The sequence below is a fragment of the Danio rerio genome, chromosome 17, assembly GCF_049306965.1.
Source record: "Danio rerio strain Tuebingen ecotype United States chromosome 17, GRCz12tu, whole genome shotgun sequence".
Lineage (NCBI taxonomy): Eukaryota > Metazoa > Chordata > Actinopteri > Cypriniformes > Danionidae > Danio > Danio rerio.
In genome coordinates, this window is record NC_133192.1 from 36,987,614 (window position 1) to 37,007,527 (window position 19,914).

The following is a 19,914-nucleotide window of genomic DNA, read 5'->3' on the forward strand; positions in this document are numbered from 1 at the left end:
TTTTTTTTTAAATAACTTGCATAATAAATATATTATTTTCATATATATATATATATATATATATATATATATATATATATATATATATATATATATATATATATATTTTTTTTTTTTTATTTTTTTTTTAACATTAACATTTTTTTTGCCCCCTGGACAATAATTGTGTAAGTGATGAAAACTTCATTGCAGTCCAGATTGATTAAAGGGCCATGGAAGAGTGTAGTTATGATAGAATGTTTGATAGCTCATGGTGAATAGGAGAAGAAAAAAAAAACCTCCGCATTTCTCTGTAACTTAGATGCACTCGGTAGGTAGCATAAGAAAGCTGTGTGTGTGTATAGACTATCCTGTCAGAAAATGTGGTAAAAATCCTACACAACCGTAATAGTTGGATTGAGGTGTTTACATTCAGAGAGCAGCATTTACAGTGGATCTTTCAGCCTATAATGTAGTGGTATTAACGTACTGTAAACTTTGAATCTAAATAATTTTGACTAAGGTATGTCTTTAAAAACTGAAAGACTACTGCTGATGACACTAACTAACTTTGCCATCTAATAAACATAAACAAAGAACACTGATTACACACTTAACAAATCTGTCGAGATAGTACAATCAACACCAACTGGAAGCGTGTCTTTTTTAAAGCGGCAAATCCGGATTTCACCATTTCCATATGTAAAAAGCTCTCGGTAAAAAAATATTCCTTACAAACGTATTTTTGTCGCATGTGAGCAGACCACTGTAATCCACACGTGAGTCCTTCTGAGCTCTCATAGCAAGGAAATGAAAACGAAACCTTCTGTGCGGCACATTTATAAATGACACTGATGACTGGTGTCTCTAAACACTTTTTTTTAATAACGAATGGCAACACAACGTGGCATTCACAATAGAGCCGTGTCGTTGCTTTTAAATTTCTTTTTAAACCGGAAGATTAATTCTGCTTAAAATAACGCGAAAACAACCAATTTTCACTTTTTGTGAAATATATATGTGTCCTAATAGTGTTTTTAGCAGCCTGGGACACATATATGACTGTCAGACCATTTAAGGTCTTTGTCTATGCAGAATCTAAAGAAATACCCACTACAGCAAAAACTGTGAACTAGCCCCAGTCATATGCTGGAAGCAAATGATTTTTACCAGATATTTACCATTGCAGGCACAGGACTCCAGATTATGCACAGCCTCACAAAATGGTCTGCACTGGCCGTTCTGGCATCGACCCTTGTCCACACACTCAGTGTTATCTTCCAGGTTACCAGGAGTGGGGCATTCACTGCTATTGCCTGAAAAGACATAAATACATAAAACCTTAAGCAAGCAAATTAATTTATATAAACTAATAATAATATTGTGGAACTTTATGCTATTACCTATTATATTATTTTTATTATTATAATTTTTCTTTTTAATGAAGTGTCATCAGGCTTACCTGTGCACTGGGACGTGCCCTTGCAAGTGGCAGTGATGACCTCCTGACAGACCTTATCTGCACTTTCAAACATACAGTTTTTGCAGCAGGGGCTGTTCCTGTCACTGAAACGCAAATAGAACAAGGTCACAGCTGAGAGCAACAATAGCTGAATTTCCACTGTCAGGCTAGTGCAGGTCTGGGCTTATACCAGGACATGTCAATATACTCATAGCTCAAGCAGCAAGAGCAAATTCCTCAGAGAAGAATAAAAACTATATAAAGCATACTTACTAAAGATTTGATTTATAAATGCACATTTTAGTCTGTTAATTTTTCTTATTTAATGTAAAGACATAAAATGTTAACAGTCCTATACATTGTTTACAAAGTATAATACTCAAGCTTTTTATTTATAATGTACTGTTGACTAAGGCTGCATTTACTCTGCAGATCTAGGACTGCAGAATGGGCTGTATGCACACAGACTTTTCATTTTCAGCCAGAAAGCCCAAGGGCTTCCGGTGAACTGTCTTTCCTTTACAAAATTGTCTGGTTTAAGATCTGATTTCTTTAAAAATCTGCAATCTTCACTGCCTGTTAGATATACGATCTGAAATGGGTCTCCGATCAGACAAGCACTGCATTAAATTCCACTTCCCCACACCATGTCTTTAAAATATGGCAGTTTATTTTACCCCAGTATTTTCAATGAGATTTCTGCGCTGGCTTGTTGCTACTGACAGCGCTAGCAGTTACCACAGACTTTTATCTTGTTTTACTGTTGAATAACTAAATGAATGCTTAAGTCTATTTAACTGAATGTTTTCTAATTACATTACAACATCGATGCTGTAAAACAACCTTATGAATTTGAAAATAGTCAAATTAAGCTTTTACAGGAAGTTTATCGTTGGCTTTAAAACTTTAGCTGTGCATAGAGCCAATTCTGATTTTGTATCAGATTGTTTTGATGAGCAACATATTTTAAAAGTGACTCATATCTGATTGTCTGTATTTAGCACACAGCAAAGGCGCAATGACCAGAAAAAAAAAGAGCGGGTGCTGATTGACAGCTGATAATAATAGAGCGCCCTTTTCTCATATCCTGTATTTAATCTGTTCACAGGGTTTCATTTTTAAATTTTTTTTGACACATGGTTTTACTTTAGTTTATGATAGAAAGGCAGCCATCTTCTAATTTGGCCATCTTCTTTTAATTAAGGCATTTAATGCAAATAGTTTTATATTAGTTTATATTGGTTACGTGGCGGATATTGCGCACTCTCACTCTCTCTCAATAACATGCTTAAATACTTGTGCTACATGACATTATAAAAGCTTTTTTAGTCCTCGTGTATGAGATTTAAGGTCTGGGACTCTGCTAAAGTTTGTTCTGAAATTAAAGCATCAGAGTTGATTTCATTCGCTATGGTTTTTATTGGCACATATACGATTCATATTGGATAACATATGAACAAGGCCTGAATCTGATTTGAGTAAATCAGAATGCATGTGATTTGTTCCTGCTTACACGTACGTGAGCCATATTCGATCTCTGCCACATGGGAGAAAAAAATCAGAATTGAGTCACTTGAACCATGCAGTGTAAATGCAGCCTAGTTGTTGGGAAGGTTGGATGAAGCTACAATTCTTATATTTTATTTATTGTAACAAACATATTACCCTGAGTTAATGTTTTTTTTTTTTTCGTTTAGTTTTCCTGGGGTTATTTTCAAGGTTCCTTATATTGTTTATTGTTTATATGTAATATTCTGACATCTTTTCACACAGAGATTATACAAAAGGTTGAAACGCTTAGTAATTCTCCAGAAAAAAAAACCTGCATTAAGAGCTGGGGGTAAAAAAAAAAAAAAAAGAAAAAGAAAAAGAAAAAAAGAAAAATTAATTTAAAGTTAGTGTACATGTAACTTATTTTATCTTCTGAAAAAAAGCATTACAATAGTGGGTTTTCTTATGATATAACATTTCCATAGAGAAAAGCCATTTTTATGCTTTAAAAAAATTATGTAATAATCATACTAAAATGAACAGGTAATAATGGATATATTTCTGATCTAAAAATACTGTCAAAGTGCAAATATTTAGACATTATAAATGACAACTTGGGCAGATATTCAGACTCTTATTAGCTGTTGTTATATTCCTCCCTTCTCTCTACTCTTATCATTAGTTTTTATTATAAGCTCTAGGTTCACCTAACCAATAGCAGAACAGCACCTAAGTAAGGCCCCATCTGAAAAATTGTGCATATAGCCTCGTGGCTAGTACACAAGTATATAATGCCATCAAGCTTTGGGCATCTTGAGCCCAGAATACTCATTCCGGTGTATCCCTTGAAAAAAATAAAAATAAAAAAAATAAATAAATAAAAACTATTTATTAAACCTCTCTCCGAATTGAATATTACATATACTATTATTATTTTCCAATGTACTGTGCAGCCCTAATACATATATTTATGCTTTCCTCCTAAACATTTCCACAGACCCCATACAGGAACGATGGAAGTAAATTTAAGATTTTACATTTTAAGACCTCATCCCCAGTATTAACCAGTTACGTCAGCGACACTATAAATTACATTTACTATATTCATTAAGTGCTCTGACTATGATGAATAAAAAAGGCAAATTTGCCATCATTCGCTTTTGTTTTTAAGTGGAGACGCATACCACATCTTTATTATGACACTTTATTTTGAAGCCCTTTAAAAAGAGGCAAATATGAAAAAAATCAGAGTGTGTATAGAGAGGTCCTGCTCTATAATGCAGCGGTTAGTGAGCACGTAGACGACAACAAATCCAGAAGGATTCCAATTCAGTGCAATGATTAAACTATTTTAATATAATTAAAATACAATACAAAATTTAATAACTTGGAAAACAGCATTTAAGAATTTTTAATACTTTTTAAGGGCCTTAATTATGACAGCAATTCTATGCCAAAAATAATCAAGTGCATCTGTGATGTTTACGCGTGAGAAGTGAAACGTGAGATTATAGAAGCCGGCATCACTGACTTGCACCTCTCAAAAAATTTAGCTACATGTAGCAACAACGCGTAGCGCAAGCTCTGTGATTGGTTGGCTTGGTAAAAATGTTATTTAAAAAAAAAAAAAAAAAAAATATATATATATATATATATATATATATATATTTTTTTTTTTTATAACATTTTATCAGTACAAAAAAAGAAATTATACATGCCAGGAGGCAAGTATAAATCAAATACAAATTTACAGAATGTACACAAGTAATAATCTAATAAATACATTGTAGAAATCACAAAGTTTTAAAATGTGTAGCGCTTTCTTACTTAAATGTAAATACTTATAATATTTAAGCATATTTCAGTCATTAATACCTTAAACTTTGTTTTTTTTTAAATGTAAATTTATATTAATTAATGTAACATTTTGTTAGCGAAATAAGTAAATGAATTAAATAAAAACAACTTTCCTCTAGAATAGGGTACATAGTAAAGATAAAAAGAACATTTTCCCACAGCAATTAAAGAGGTTTAGAACACTGAAAATTGTTATTAATACATTTTTGCACCTCACTCCATAAGTTGACTGAGTATGCACAATGCCAAAATAAGGGGAAAAGCACATTCCTCATATTCATTACAAAAAATACAATTTAAAACAATCCCACTTTTAAATTTTTGTAAATAATGTTTTGCTGGATTAAATCTGTGGAGAAGTTTATAGGCTATTTTTTTTTTTTTTTACATTTTATTTCTAACATAATATTTCTGTGGTAACAGCCACACTTCTTTCCAGCAAATCAGTTGACCCTTTATTAAAAACATCTAATAAGATTAAATATAAGCTAAAGTGATGATTTCTCTTTGGAAAAGGTACAGATAGCTCTATTAATACCTTTAGTATTTATTTTTATAAATATCTTATAAAGATTTAGTAAGATCAAAACACGATGCATTAGAAGCATGGTCTTGATTAATACCTCTAACATATGGACACCTGAAGGAATTGAACTAATAACAGTTGAAAACTCCTGTTGTGTAAGATTGAGATTTTGTAATAAGAAAGGAATTTGTTGTAAGAACAGAGTATACCTTCTTTATTATATAACTGACTAGGTAGATTCATTTTGTTGTCGAACCAAAAAAAAAAAAGAGATATGGCACGAGCGGGAGTGATCCACCATGAGGAAATAGACGTTAGTGAGCTCGTTGTAAACCCACGCACAATTAACTTCCAAAAAGCGAGAATACCCAATAGTGTTAGAAATAACAATAAAACCAAGTCTCACCCCAAGACTGACAAAAAAATCCAAAAAGTTTTGCGTGAGCAGAGAGAAAAGCCACCGAGCGAGCAAGCGAACTGCTCGATGTGAGGTATAATCTTGCTCGCACAGATGGCATGCGTGTGGATTTACAAGCGCACAAGCAAGTGGATCACTTAAGTCGTGTATGTCTGTTATCTTCTCATGATTCACTTCTTCTAGAAAATATGATATATGATAAACTGATTTATCATCTTTTAATACTGTTTAAAGGCTGATTTATACTTCTGCGTCAAACGCCGGCTTATGCTACGGCACTGACGCATAGCCCTTCGCCGTGGCCGTCGGCATCACTGACTTGCACCTCTCAAAAAATGTAACCACACGTCGCAACAACGCGTAGCGCAAGCTCTGTGATTGGTCGGCTTGGTAGCACTGACGAGTCTGGGCGGGACAGAGAGCCGCGCGAATGGCGCGAGCGATTGTTTACAAGTGTGGAGTCCCGTGAAGGAGCTCCGGATGGAAAGTTTTGTTTGTGTTTACCTCATAGTTAAAGTTGTTGCACGTCTGCCGGTTCCTGCTTCAACATGAGCGAGTTTGAGTCATTTGTACAACCAGGAAGTGTTCAGGAAAAGCAAAACAGAAGCGAAGAAACTCAACACAGAGGAACATTTACACCTCACTGCCAACTAGCGTTTCGGAAGTGTTAATGCAGACCAACAGAGACAGCACGCAGAAGTATAAATGCACAGCCACACGTGTTGCCTGCACCATGAGTTACGCCGGTCACTTGACGCAGAAGTATAAACCAGGCTTAATTCCCCCCAGAACACCCTGCCATAGCACTCTCTTGTGGCTGGATGGGAAACTGGATGAGAAAAAAATTATTCGACAACCAAGACCGCTGACAAAGTGAGATGTCACAATGTGATCTAAATCTAAAGTTTGATGGTGAAAAATAATTGATAAACAAGTTTATAATTTGTTAGTTGTTTTACCTGCACTGAGCCTGTTTCCTGAACTTGCAATTAGATGTGCAACAGGGGTCATCATTAATGTGAAGGAGTCCAGGGTCACAGTCTTCATCCTCCTCCACACGCGAGTTCCCACACAGCTTACTGCTCCTCTCCACAAAGCACTGATTGACCTTGATCCTTAATGTCTTGCTGACGGAGATCTTACTACAAGTGGAGAAGTGCTGAAGAGATAAAATAAATAAATGAAGGAGTCGCACAAATCAAGCAACTAACCCATAAAGAACATCCCCAAAATAGAATGAATAATACCTTGTTGTTCACATGATCTCCGCTGACTGCAATAGGATACATAACATATTTGCCGCCCTGGTCGTCACTGGGTGCACAACTAGCGATATTGTCTGGATCATGTTCGGCTCCAAAGTTATGTCCGAGCTCATGAGTGGTTACAAGATCTGCCTCCTGGAGAGACAAAACACCACTGTGCTGCCTGCTGCCAAAAATATGTAGAATACAGAATATTTAAAGGAACATATAATAAGCAAACCTTAGTCAGAATGGTTTTCCCATAGTTCATGGTGCTCGTCAAGCCGGTGTTTAGATAACTGGGTTTCTTGACAGACTGTGATGGATAGTAGGCTGCAAGGTGAAGTTAAAGTGCAAGGTCAAGCAAAGTTTTGGAAGAATGCAATTCAATTGATGGATGGGATGCTTACGTTTAGGGCAGAGTCCTCCTAATCCTGGTTTGGATGGTGCCACGTATGCCAGACCCAGAGTGCCATCATCAAAGTCCTGATAGGTGAAGAGATGGGCAAGGCAAGCCCTAGAGGCATTTGCTGCAATGTCATAACTGAATTGCTAAAAGAGGACAGAAAATAAAGATAAGAATGTGAAGATCTGCTTCAGGGGTTTCTGAGAAGTGTGTTTTAGTGCTGGTACCTTGTTTGGTATATGCCTGTCGAGGATAAATAAATAAACTAAAAGAGCCAGAATTTGGAAGAATTTGGTCCCTGTCTTAATCAGCGATTCATTGAACTGTTCATTTAACCACTTTATTTGAAGGCATGACTGAATCAGTTAGTTTGTTCGAAAACAGATTCATTCAGAAACAAAACATTGCAGTTGGTTTTGCTATAAACTTTTATGGTGAAACCAGTGCTTAATTTAAGCCGGATCCTGATCCGGAAAATGTCAGATATTCCTGTATTGCATTCTGGAATTGATTTGAATTGATCCGCCATTAATTTGTGCATTGTGAATACCTGCATGTGTGTGTGGAGTATGGAAGAGAGAATGTGAATGAGTGGAAGCGAAGGCTGTGTGAATTGTGTGTGCGGGCAGTGATACCAGACAACGGTATTACCATGCGCAAGGTAAAGCAAAAGTCACATTTAATTATTGGCCACAACAATATTTTCAACCAATCATCTTTCTTATTTTTACAGTCACTCTTATTGGTTGATGATTGTTTTGTGTAGAGTGAGCAGCGAAAATAAATAATGGCATAATGGCCTGTCTAAATAATATTTGTATTTTTAAAATGTCAAAGTATAATTTAATTTTTTTAACCCGGAGTAAATCTGATAATAAGTCTGATCAAAAGAGATCTCAAGAAGATGAAACTGCATCCCTGAATCAGGATAGCGAAAACAAAAACAAAGTGATCTCAAGTTGACTAGAAAACATGACAGAAGAGGTAACTGTGAATCTTCTCGAAGATTAGACAAAGTGAGTCTTAATATGGTTTTTTAACTCGGAAGTGAACTAAATGTCAGGGATGTTAGTAAACTGAAGAGTAATGGTTGATAAGTGTTTTGTTTTATAGACATGTTTTTTTATCTTACATGGCACAAAATAATAAAAGACTGTTCAGAAATCTGATGCTTTTTTGCGCTATAATTGTTTATTGATGTCCTGTTCTAGGAAAACTGAAATTGTGTAGTAAATGTCGATCACTGTACTGTAACTTTATTTCTTGTTTTTGTTCCGGGAAATATTCATTTACAAATTAAGCACTGGGTGAAACCATTTTTTTTATTTACCAATTACTAAAACATGTACACTGTTCTAAATAGACAGATTTTAAAATATTTCTCTTATTTTTTTAAATAATTATTTTTAGGGGTTTTAACCTTGAATGGATAGAATAGTACAGATAATTGACAGGAAATCATTGAGAGAGAGAGAGAGGGGGGAAGGATCGGCAAAGGACCTCGAGCCGGGAGTCGAACTCAGGTCGCAGTGAGCACCTTGGTGCTATACGTGGGCACACTTAACCACTTGTCTATTGGCACCTACAACTTTAAAATATTGTTAAATATATGTCGCTAAGCCACACCTGAAAATTGCCACACACCAATTGAGGCTTAGCAACCGTAGCAATTGTGCAGGAGGTCTGTCAAGCTTTCAAGTGAGGGAAACAAGCCAAAGTGTTGTGCATATGGATTGTGCAAATCTAATACGAGGTATTCTAAAAGTTTGGATGGGATGGTGGAATTTTTTTCCTTTCCAAAACCTAAAACCCAAGGGAAGAAATGCCAGCGTGGATCAAGCTGTGTGAGGTGTCGTAAAAGCAGCACAATCCAGTCATATTTCCATCTGTTTCAAGCTACGAATATTTGAATCACATATCAACAGAACAAAACAGAGACATGCGATCGACTTGTGATCAATATAGCTCACCGCAGCTGTTTTTCAATAAGTTATATCCCTCATCTCCATGTTAGAGCTACAATTCACAGATATTTTTGTCGGTCTTTTGAAGATTTAGTCATTGGTGATAATGTATAGCGGGTTAGTGTCTGCTTTTATATTTGGTCTCGGATTAATATTTGCTGGTAGGGAAAATCTATTTGTTCGCTTCTGCTTCTTGATTTGCATTTCAATCTATTTATTTTTTCCACTTAACATCAAATTAGAATAGAAACGGTATAAAAAGCACACAAACATACTGACAGTAATGGGTACTGTACATTGTTATGGGTCAATGATGCTAATATTTGGTGTTAATCCATCAATTTCCCCTTTCTGATTGATTCATGATTACAATGATTTATGTTGAAGCACTGTCCATGTGTGTTTCCTCGTCGGTTAGTAATGCTATATTTCATTGCACAACAATTCATCTATCAGACTTTTTGACTAAAGGAAATTGAATTAGTTATTATTAGATTATATGTAAATTTCACCTCTCCTGCTGTGCCTGAACTAAGATGTTGAATGCTTAGCGTATGAGGTGGCTAGCCTTTAGCTTCAATTTTGATCAAATTATTTTCTAATCAGTTGCCTATTATGTGGTGAATATACCCTTGTAATGCATGCTGCCATTCTTTTTTTTTCTGGCTTTCTCAGATATCTCACCTATTCGCCAAAAATGACTAATTATATCCCTGGAAATGTCTGACACTGACACATTGTAATAGATGTGCCAGGCACGAAAGCTTGAGAAGCATAACAACAGTAACTAAGGAGGGCGGGGCTTAGCGAAGGGCCAATTACATATGAAATGTATATCTTAAAGCTCATTTCATGCCTATTGAGCATACTTGGGAAATGCAGATCTACTTAACTCTGTGCTTGAGGTGTTATTTATTTTTTGTGCAGAAAAAAACACTAACGCATACCCTCATGATATATGTGAAAAATTCAGAATGTCTTTTCATTTGAAAAAACGCCTTTTTGCTCATTGCAAGCTCTTGTTTCAATTAAATTGGTTTTCGATTCAGTCACAGTCTGTATTTCAAGGGAAATGCCACTTACTTCCAAAAGCTTCTTTACATCCCACACACCATCTTTTCTTCCTGTTGGGCTGCCATCCATGTTGTAGTGAAACTCTCCAGGGGCAACTTTTGTGGGATCCTTGTTTATGATTATCTGTGGGCATATTTACATATTAGATAACATTCATAGATCCCGCTGAACTTTGAGATGAAGTTATGAAAAGCTAATAAAAGGCCACGCATTGAGCACATGGGAACTACACTGTAGCAAAGTTGAAAATGCATGAAATGTATTTTGTCACAATAGAAAAAAAAAACACAGATTTTAACAGACACTACAGAAAAGTCCAACATTAAGCCACACCTGGAGGTTGCTACAATCCATGTGACAAAATCTGGAAAGTTTGGTGGTCTGATGAATCTAACATTAAGCTCTTTGTGTTGAGTCGAGTCAGCTGCTATGACCTCTTTGGTTTGAGTCACCAGCTCTACCAGTGATCAAGAATATGAGAGTTGCTTTGGGACTATCACTTAAATGTGTTTCTTTCTAGCAAATACTTGAATAATATTCTTATCTTGTCTTTCCATGCAGCTGAAATTAATTGACACTGGAGGTTTTTTTTTCCTTCCCCAACTTTATTCATAGAAATTTTAAAAAATTTACAAATATCACACATTTTAGAATATTACTGTACATTTTGACATTTTGAGAGAGAGAAGTAAACAAGGATCTAAATGATTATGACAATTATTGAACCCCAGATACAGTATATTTATATATTTAAAAAAAAAAAAATTAAATTAAATTAAATTAACCAGCCAACCAGAACAAATGTTTATACACTAAACTAAAAGCCTGGTCATGATGCCACATGAAATGTCACACAGCAGTGAAAAATGATAAAATTCATCCAGTATTGCAGGGACTATCCGTTTCAATATATTCAAGGAGAGATCCCCAAATTTTATAAAAGTTTTTAAAAGAACCCTTCAGACAGCATCTAATTTGTTCCAGTTTTATGAAGAGAAAAAGACACTGGAGCTTTTAAGCTTAAAAGTATGCAAAGGCATAATAAAAATATCATCTGATGCCATGTTTTGAGCTTTGTGTGAGAATCTGACTAAATTATTTTGTGCTGATAACTATCGAGATCAGTGAATTGTTAACTTGCGAGTCAAAGAGTTGTGTGATTTGTGAATTAATGAATCGTTCCTGTGAATTAATGAACCATTTCAGTGATTTAGATGAAAGACTCAATTTACAGAATCAGACATAGCTGTTGATTTCATAAACAAGTCATGTTTCAGTGTGAAAATATTTCAAGACTGTAATGTAGTGTACAATAAAATGTTAGAGTTTAATTATACCTGCTGAATCTGCACACCATAGCCTTTAAAATCATCATCCCAGGATGTGTTCCTGTAGATATCATCCACTCTGTCTATCAGCTCGATCTAAACAACACAAAACACATCAATTCAATAAATATTTAGCAATTCATCTTTAAGGGGACTCAGCAACAAAATTAATTTAAGTTGTTGTTTCCTTACATTATTGTCGTTTTTTTAAACATTTTTTTTTATACAGTCCCTCAAAAAGGAAAAAAGGTGTCCCGATTGCAGTTGTCTATGAAATAATTGTGCATAAAGTTTTCATTTCTCTTTAAACTAACAAAAAATAGTATCATGCCACACATACCATGTAATACAAGTGTCCTGGGATTAAGAGTTTGGTGAACCAAAATTGGATTGATTTAAAAATTAAATAAATAAAATCCTGACCCTGACTGTGACACTTTTGACCCCGATTTTCACAGAAAAAGCACATAAGAGTATCAATCTGATCAATCAATATATTGATTAAACATGAAACTATCAAAAATTCAATCAAAAGTAACCGTTTTTAATAGTTAAAGTAATAGTTGATAAAAAGTATGTTTCTTCTGTAGAGTTAACTGTTTTTGAAACTGAACTCTGGTAATCAGATGATGGTCAGAATGACAGAAGAGTTTGATACCTCGCTGTTTTGACAAACACAACAGCTATATTCACCTCAGAGAAGAAAGCAAATGGAAAGTACTATGTGTCACACTTCTATTTATCTTGATTTATTAATTAATTATGATTAATGTCCGTCTTGTTTCTAGATTGTCAGTTTTAGCAAAAGTCTTTGACTCATTTATAAATGACAACTAAAACAATGTTTGTCAGTAAGTAATATTCTTTAGGATTACCAGTCAGAGTTCAGATCAGGACAGTACTGCCACTGCAGCTACACTAGTCTTAAATGAAATCACATCCTCTTTAGACAGGAAACAGTCCTGTGCTGCTCTATTTATTGATTTGTCCAAAGCTTTTGACTCTGTAGACCATAAACTAATGTTACAGAGCCTTAGGCTTTTAGGTTTTAGTCAACCTGCTCTAAAATGGTTTGAAAATTATTTTTGAGAATGCACTCTGTGTTTTTCAATTCAAGTCACCTTTATTTGTATGGCGCTTTTACAATGTAGATTGTGTCAAAGCAGCTTCACATAAATGGTCATAGTTGGAACAGTGTAGTTCAGTTTTTTAGTGTTTAAGTTTAGTTCAGTTTAGCTCAGTTCAGTGGGGTTTAATAATCACTACTAAGAGTCCAAACACTGAAGAGCAAATCCATCGATGCGGAGCTCTATCTGTTGAAAATTGTAATTCATCCTTTATTCATTTCAACACTGGGGTTTCCCCAAGGATCTGTTTTAGCTCCGTAGTTATTTTCTATTTACATAAACGATTTAGGTCATGGAATAGACTCAGCTAAAATACACCTGTGTGCAGATGATACAATAATATATACAGCGACACACTCAATAAACCAAGCTGTACAGTATTTACAGAACGCTTTTCAATTACTACAGTGTACGTTGCAGGATTTAAATTTGGTTTTAAATTTAAAAAAGACTAAATATATAATTTTTAGCCATGGCTGCACTAAGGTAACAGACCAGACAATTACATATTCGAATGGTGAACCATTAGAAACAGTTAGCTCTTATAAATATCTAGGTATTTGGATTGATTAGATATTAGCCTTTGATATACACATTGACACGTTATTTAAAAAAGCTCAGGCCGAAATTAGGTTTTTTATACCGGTCAGAAATTATTTTTCTTATTAGGCCCGTAAGAAATAAGTAGACAGTACAATCTTGTCTACAATTGATTATGGTGATCATCTATATATACATGCAGCTGCTACTCTACTTAGAAAACTAGTTCCTGTTTATCATGCAGCAATACACTTTGTCACAGGCGCAGACTCACGGACACATCACTGTTTTTTGTATGATTCCTTTAGATTGGTTATCTCTATATCAAAAGGAGAAAATTACATTTGTACTTATTTACTTTATGGTCTCTCTTAGGTAAACTATCATCATATCTTTCTAATTTTCAAACAATTCACATAAATAACCAGCACAATAGATTTGGTTCCTGTATTCGGTCAACAGTCCCAAGGGTATTGTCAGAACTTGGCAAATGTGCTTTTTCCTTTTATGCTCCTAGGCCTTGGAACGACCTGCAAAATCAGCTTAATCTTGACACACTTCAGACTCTGAGTACTTTTAAACATCTTCTGTACAACAGATACTTGTAATTGTTTTTTATGATCTGACCTTTATATGAATGGTGATTTTGTGGTATTGTTTTCTGTGAGTTTTGTGTAAAACTTTATGTGCTGCCTGCCGTCTTGACTAGGTCTCACTGGAAAATGAGACAGTACTTTCTCAATGTGATCTCCTGGCTTAATAAAGGAAATAATAATAATAATAATAATAATAATAATAATAATAATAAATAAGATCTCTAACAAATAAAACTCTCAATTTAAGTTTGTTTGTTTCACTAAATGTTATAACCCCAAGAACAACCATGTTCTGATCTTTAATTAAAAGATTAATGCTTGACATTGTTTACTACCATTAACAGAAAACATAAGCATATTTTAAATGCTCCTTTTGTGGTACTAAAAAGGGATAAGTATATTTAATTTTGGAGTAGAATTACCCTTAAATCTAATATTATAGTAGAGTATTATTGACCTTATTCTTAGTGCAGAACTCTACTCTTTTGCACAGTACAAGTACAATGATAATCCTCCTGCATTGCTCACCAAATAGTTGAGTGTGGTGCTTTCCTCCGCACGGCCCATGTGTTTGTAGAAGCGATGATCTGCCACTAACAGCAGCGTGCAAGTGTTTTTCTTCTGGTCATGTGTAGATCTCCTCTCTCTGTTGTGAGGCTCTGCATTTCAGAAATAAAAAAAAACTGTCTAAAACTGGTGCACTATGAAATATGAAATGATCTACCAATGAAATAAAATTGTTTATGTAAACACACCCAACCCAACCTAAAGCAACACAATAGGGATTTTAAGGACTGATAATAAAGGACAAATTAAGTAGAAGTTACTGGATTGAATTATTAAGTTTTGACTCCAGACAATTTTCAGATGTTGTGTCAGAAGGTCACTACTGGGTGAACACATGCCTGAATGAGCAGCCTTTGTTGGACAAATGTATAACTCCTACACACACTCATGCAGTAACATCTCGCTCATCATGAGCATGTGATGAGTGCTGAGTTTCTATTGTCTGTTTAGTTGCTATGAGAATCAGGGCCTAAAACTGACACTTTGTGCCAAATGTGTGCAATATAAGTAGTAAATGCAGTTACTACTTTGCACTTGAGTCACTTTAATATGTATTTGAAAATGCAACATGCGCCAAACATCTTCACAAGTTTATCATTAAAACTGCTTGTAAATATATCTTTAACTAAAATGCATTTTTAAAAAGCTAAAAAGGTTTGACCATTACTTTCCCCCCATTTTTCACAGTCCTATGATATTACCTTTGAAAGCAAGGGGACAAAAGTGTTAGTAATTTTACTGTCATGATACAAATGTGATGCAATTTTTAGTTATTGTAAAATGGAAATTAACATAATAAATTACAGTTTAATAATATTATAATGATATATAATTTGAATTAATATTTACAATTGTATTACATTGATGATAATATTAATAATAATATTAATAATATTAATAATAATAATAATAATAATAATAATAATAATAATAATAATGATAATAATGATAATAATAGCAGTAGTAGTAGTAAAATGCATTTAGAGTTTTTAAAATAAAATAATGCACATATAATCTAACAGCAGGTGTTGCATAATTCTATTTTAGAGTTTGTCTATTACAAAATGGATGGGAAATCAGAAAAGACATTTTAAAAACTAAAATTTCCTACAGTGCAATACTTGACTTGCTGGGTCTAAAAATAGAGATCATAAAAATAAAAATGGGTTAAAAATAGTATTTTAAAGAGATTATGTCTTATCTCTTGTTGTCAGAGTAACCAAGGCACAAGCTGTAAAGGCTCCGCCCTCTACTGGAAAGGGGGCGAGGAACAGCAGCTCATTTGCATTTAAAGAAAAACACATGAAAACTGTATTTTTGCCTCCCGTTTAAAAAAAAAAAAAAAAGATATTATAAATGATCTGCGAGTTATTTTTAAAACTGATGAAACTTCATAGACACATTCTGGAAACACTGTACATTAAATCTTGTAAAAACAATCTAAAATTGTAAGTAACACACCCTCTTTCATTTCTTCCATCTCTTCAGCTGCTCTTGCCTCTTCTGGCAGGAGCTCCTGGGCATCAGCGTTCACATATCCACACACTTTAGGTGAAGACAGGCGACTGATGTTCTTAATGTCCTCTGAACGGTACACTAGTAAACGGCCATCAGGAGGTGTCTCTGTAAATCGCCACAAGGGCTAATAAAGACAAGACATACTCAGTAAAAATGCACTTTGGGAAATAAATATAAATTGCTTGAAAAGTATAAATGAGCTAAGAAACATGCATGAACAAATCACCTCTACATTATATTCAGTTTCTTCTGTAATAATATGGGCTGAAAATTCGTCCCCGTCTATGTGTGCCTGTACACGCGAGTGCTCCTCTCCTATATTGGACAACAAACATTTATGATTCAATGCATGATAATGAACAAACAAGAAACTTTTGTTCTCAATGAACTCATTCTTTGCCTTACCTACTACGTGTCCTTTAAAGTAATTCTGTATCTGAACATCAAACTGGTCCTCTTTTCCATTCTCGTCTACGAATACGGCACTGAAGTTCTCGGTGAAAAGTTGTGTGTTTGTTGTCAAGTACAGCTTGAAGTTCCTTTGAAAAAAGATAATAAATGGAGTTATTGTGGTGAAACTATAATCTATAAATGTAACGGAAGAAGCTTTTTTTCCGGTAAATTTAGTGTTTTTGAAGTTTCAGCCACAAATCTTTAGAGGCCCGAAACGGTCAAACAAAAATAAGTTTGACAAATGCACAATTCTGTACAAAAAACTAATTATAAATAATAATTAAATATTTTTTAAAAACTGCAAATACAAATGTTATATTTTTGTAATACAAAATACAAATAAATAATAAACAAACTAATGAATTAATCGTTTTAACAAACATGACACATGATTTTTTATTTATTTATTTTTTAGAATTGAGGAGTCTAGAGAATAACAACCATTGATGGAATTACACAAAAAAGATATACAAATAGAAAAATAATAAAATAAAAATTATTATTATTATTGATAATAATAATAATAATAATAATAATAATAATAATAATAATAATATGCAAACATACATGAAAAGAACAAACAAATAACTAAAATTCAGCACAAATATACAATACACTAAATAAAAAAATAAATAAACTTAATTAAATAAAATCTAAATAATTGATATTCTATCATAAATTTTACAGTTCAGAAAACTTCATAATAACAATAAATATCATAACATCATATCACGCGATCTGCCCTGAGCAGCCTGTCAGCTTTACCTCTGTAGTGCTGTGAAGCTGACCAGCCGCTCCACATGTGAATGGGCATCAGCATCTCTCTTCCTGACAGAGTGAAGCTGGAGTCCTGATGCAGGCAAGACCTCAAAGTCTGACAGCAGAGAGTTGAGCGCATCTGCAGCAAGTAATACAGATACATCTTTATGTCCAACATAATCAACACACACATTTAAGGCGGGCCACTGCAGGTAAACACCATTCTACACTTGAAGTCAGAATTATTAACCCCCCCTGTATATTTTTCCCCACATTTTTTTCAACACATTTTTAAACATAATAGTTTTAATAACTCATTTCTAATAACTGATGTGTTTGCCTTGATGACAGTAAATATTATTTTACTACATGTTTTTCAAGACACTTCTATATAGCTTAAAGTGACATTTAAAGGCTTAACAGGTTAATTAGGCAAATTAAAGTAATTAGGCAAGTTAATGATGGTTTGTTCTGTAGACAATCGAGAAAAAATATTGCTTAAGAGAGCTAAAAATATTGACCTTAAAATGATTGATGATGTAAATCTGCTTTTATTTTAGCCGAAATAAAACAAATAAGACTTTCTCCAGAAGATTATAGAAAATACTGTGAAAATTTCCTCACCCTGTTAAACATCATTTGTGAAATATTAAAGAAAAAAAATGTAAATTTAATAATTTTGGGCTAATAACTTTGACCTCACCTCAAATTTGCCTGTCAATTTTAAGGTTTTAGGCTATGAAAAAGTTTTTTTTAGGAGTTTTTAAAAAGGCTGGGTGACTAAATGAGTTTGTTCTCCTACACTGAGCCATAAATCACAACATGTTTTTACATACACCAAAGTTTACTATTTCTATTAACATGTGTATTCTGGAGGTTTTTACAGGAAGAAAATTTTTATACCTACTTCGCTAGATTATACAAACATTTTCTTCTACAAAAAGGTGAAATTTTCCCCCTGGCTATTTAGGGTATTTTCTGAATTATGGAGTGATCAAAACAGATTCCCCAAATCCCTTCTGCAAAACCCTTTATTGGATTTAGAACCTGACTTTATATTTCTGTGCTAGAAATGTATGTAAATTGTGAAAAACTGACTAATATGTACATTTAAATATAACATTTTATATATAAAAACTAATACAAAACAAAATATCCATTCATAACGTAAAAAAAATCAATTGGGGAAGTAAATTAGGGTGATAACTACAATACAAATAAACTTCAAATATTTATTTATCGATACTACAGACTCTAGGCTTACATTCATGACCATTCACTGACACAGTTTGTACTAAAATAAACATGAACACAACATTACTATATTTCCATTCAATCAGCAAACACAAACAACTTCCATGTTGGAGGAAACGAACTAACATAAGCAGTCACGACCGAGCCAAAACAGGAAAAGGAAGGAAAACCGAACACGTTGATTAACACAAACCCCATTAAATCCCATATATAAAGACAACATATTAAGTTTAAACCAATATTTTCTAATTGAACACATTCAAATCGCTTTCTCGTAGAAACTCACCAAACTCTTGAAGCTCTTCCTCATTTCTCGACACTTCTTCAACAGATACGGGTTTCACCGCACAATGAGCAAACAGTGGAGCCAACAACACTAAATAAAATATGCAAGGCTTCATTCTGGCGATGCAGCATCACTTCTGGGTGTGAAGTCCTCAGCTGTCAACGTTACTGTCCGCTATTTACTAACATTCGCGACCGCTTTCTGTATCGCTTATTAAACGCCCATGACAGAAGACAGCTTTAAATATCCATATTGAGAGGACGGAACACTGCTAGCAGCTGAATATACATGAATCTGATGATATACAGCGCGAGCCCGTTCAGCTACACACACCTACTCCAACTTACACCCACATCTGCGTGAGAAAACAATCCGAGGAAGAAATCAACCGAAATTCACTTCCGGGCTAGGGTTGAATTTCACACCAGTGCTTCATTCGGAAAGGTTCATCCCTATGTCCTAAGCCCTGCAGAGAGTCCCTCTAAGGGAATTGAGAGCACTGGGGTGAGTCTTTCCGAATTTAACGCAGTGTGTGACACCAAACAATTCCCCTGCTCAAATGATCATGGCCCGAAGTGTCCATCAGGATTAACCTTCGGTCCGAGCCCTTCGAGGTGAGCAGTTTTGAGCACTTTGCTTCTTCAGTATGGCGGCCATGGGTTTTTCACTGGTAAGTGCCCTTCGGAGGGCAATACATCCCGTTTGGAAAACATCCAGTCGCAAAAGAGAACTTTTATTTTGTATTCCTTTTCAAATCTCTACCGGTGTTATTGTTATGCACGGTAATTTTTAATTATTATTATTTTTGTACATAATAAACAAGTAAAATGACAACAACGAACAAACAGAGGGATATTTTCAATAATCGACACGATTACAAAAATATTTAATGCAATCAAAACACTAATTATTATTATTATTATTATTATTATTATTATTATTATTATTCATTAATTTTTTTTCGGCTTAGTCCCTTTAATCAGGGGTTGCCACAGCGGATTGAACCGCCTATTATTATTGTTGAGATAAACAATCTCACAATTAGAAAAAAATATGAACAGATGA

General features: G+C 34.2%; 1 protein-coding gene across 2 annotated transcripts in view; it reads right to left on the reverse strand.

The window, feature by feature from the left end:
- Window positions 1-19,207, reverse strand: part of adam17a (ADAM metallopeptidase domain 17a) — a 31,275-nt gene extending 12,068 nt beyond the window's left edge. The window contains 14 exon segments of one of the 2 annotated variants that reach the window (NM_199673.1): window positions 1,161-1,295; window positions 1,442-1,545; window positions 6,693-6,892; window positions 6,981-7,133; window positions 7,219-7,310; window positions 7,388-7,529; window positions 10,431-10,544; window positions 11,759-11,845; window positions 14,541-14,671; window positions 16,041-16,221; window positions 16,324-16,412; window positions 16,503-16,636; window positions 17,316-17,448; window positions 18,850-19,207. In NM_199673.1, coding sequence (NP_955967.1) covers window positions 1,161-1,295; window positions 1,442-1,545; window positions 6,693-6,892; window positions 6,981-7,133; window positions 7,219-7,310; window positions 7,388-7,529; window positions 10,431-10,544; window positions 11,759-11,845; window positions 14,541-14,671; window positions 16,041-16,221; window positions 16,324-16,412; window positions 16,503-16,636; window positions 17,316-17,448; window positions 18,850-18,964 — 1,810 coding nt within the window. In that variant the 5' untranslated portion in view covers window positions 18,965-19,207. 2 annotated transcript variants of the gene reach the window in all.
- Window positions 19,208-19,914: the final 707 nt, after the last annotated feature.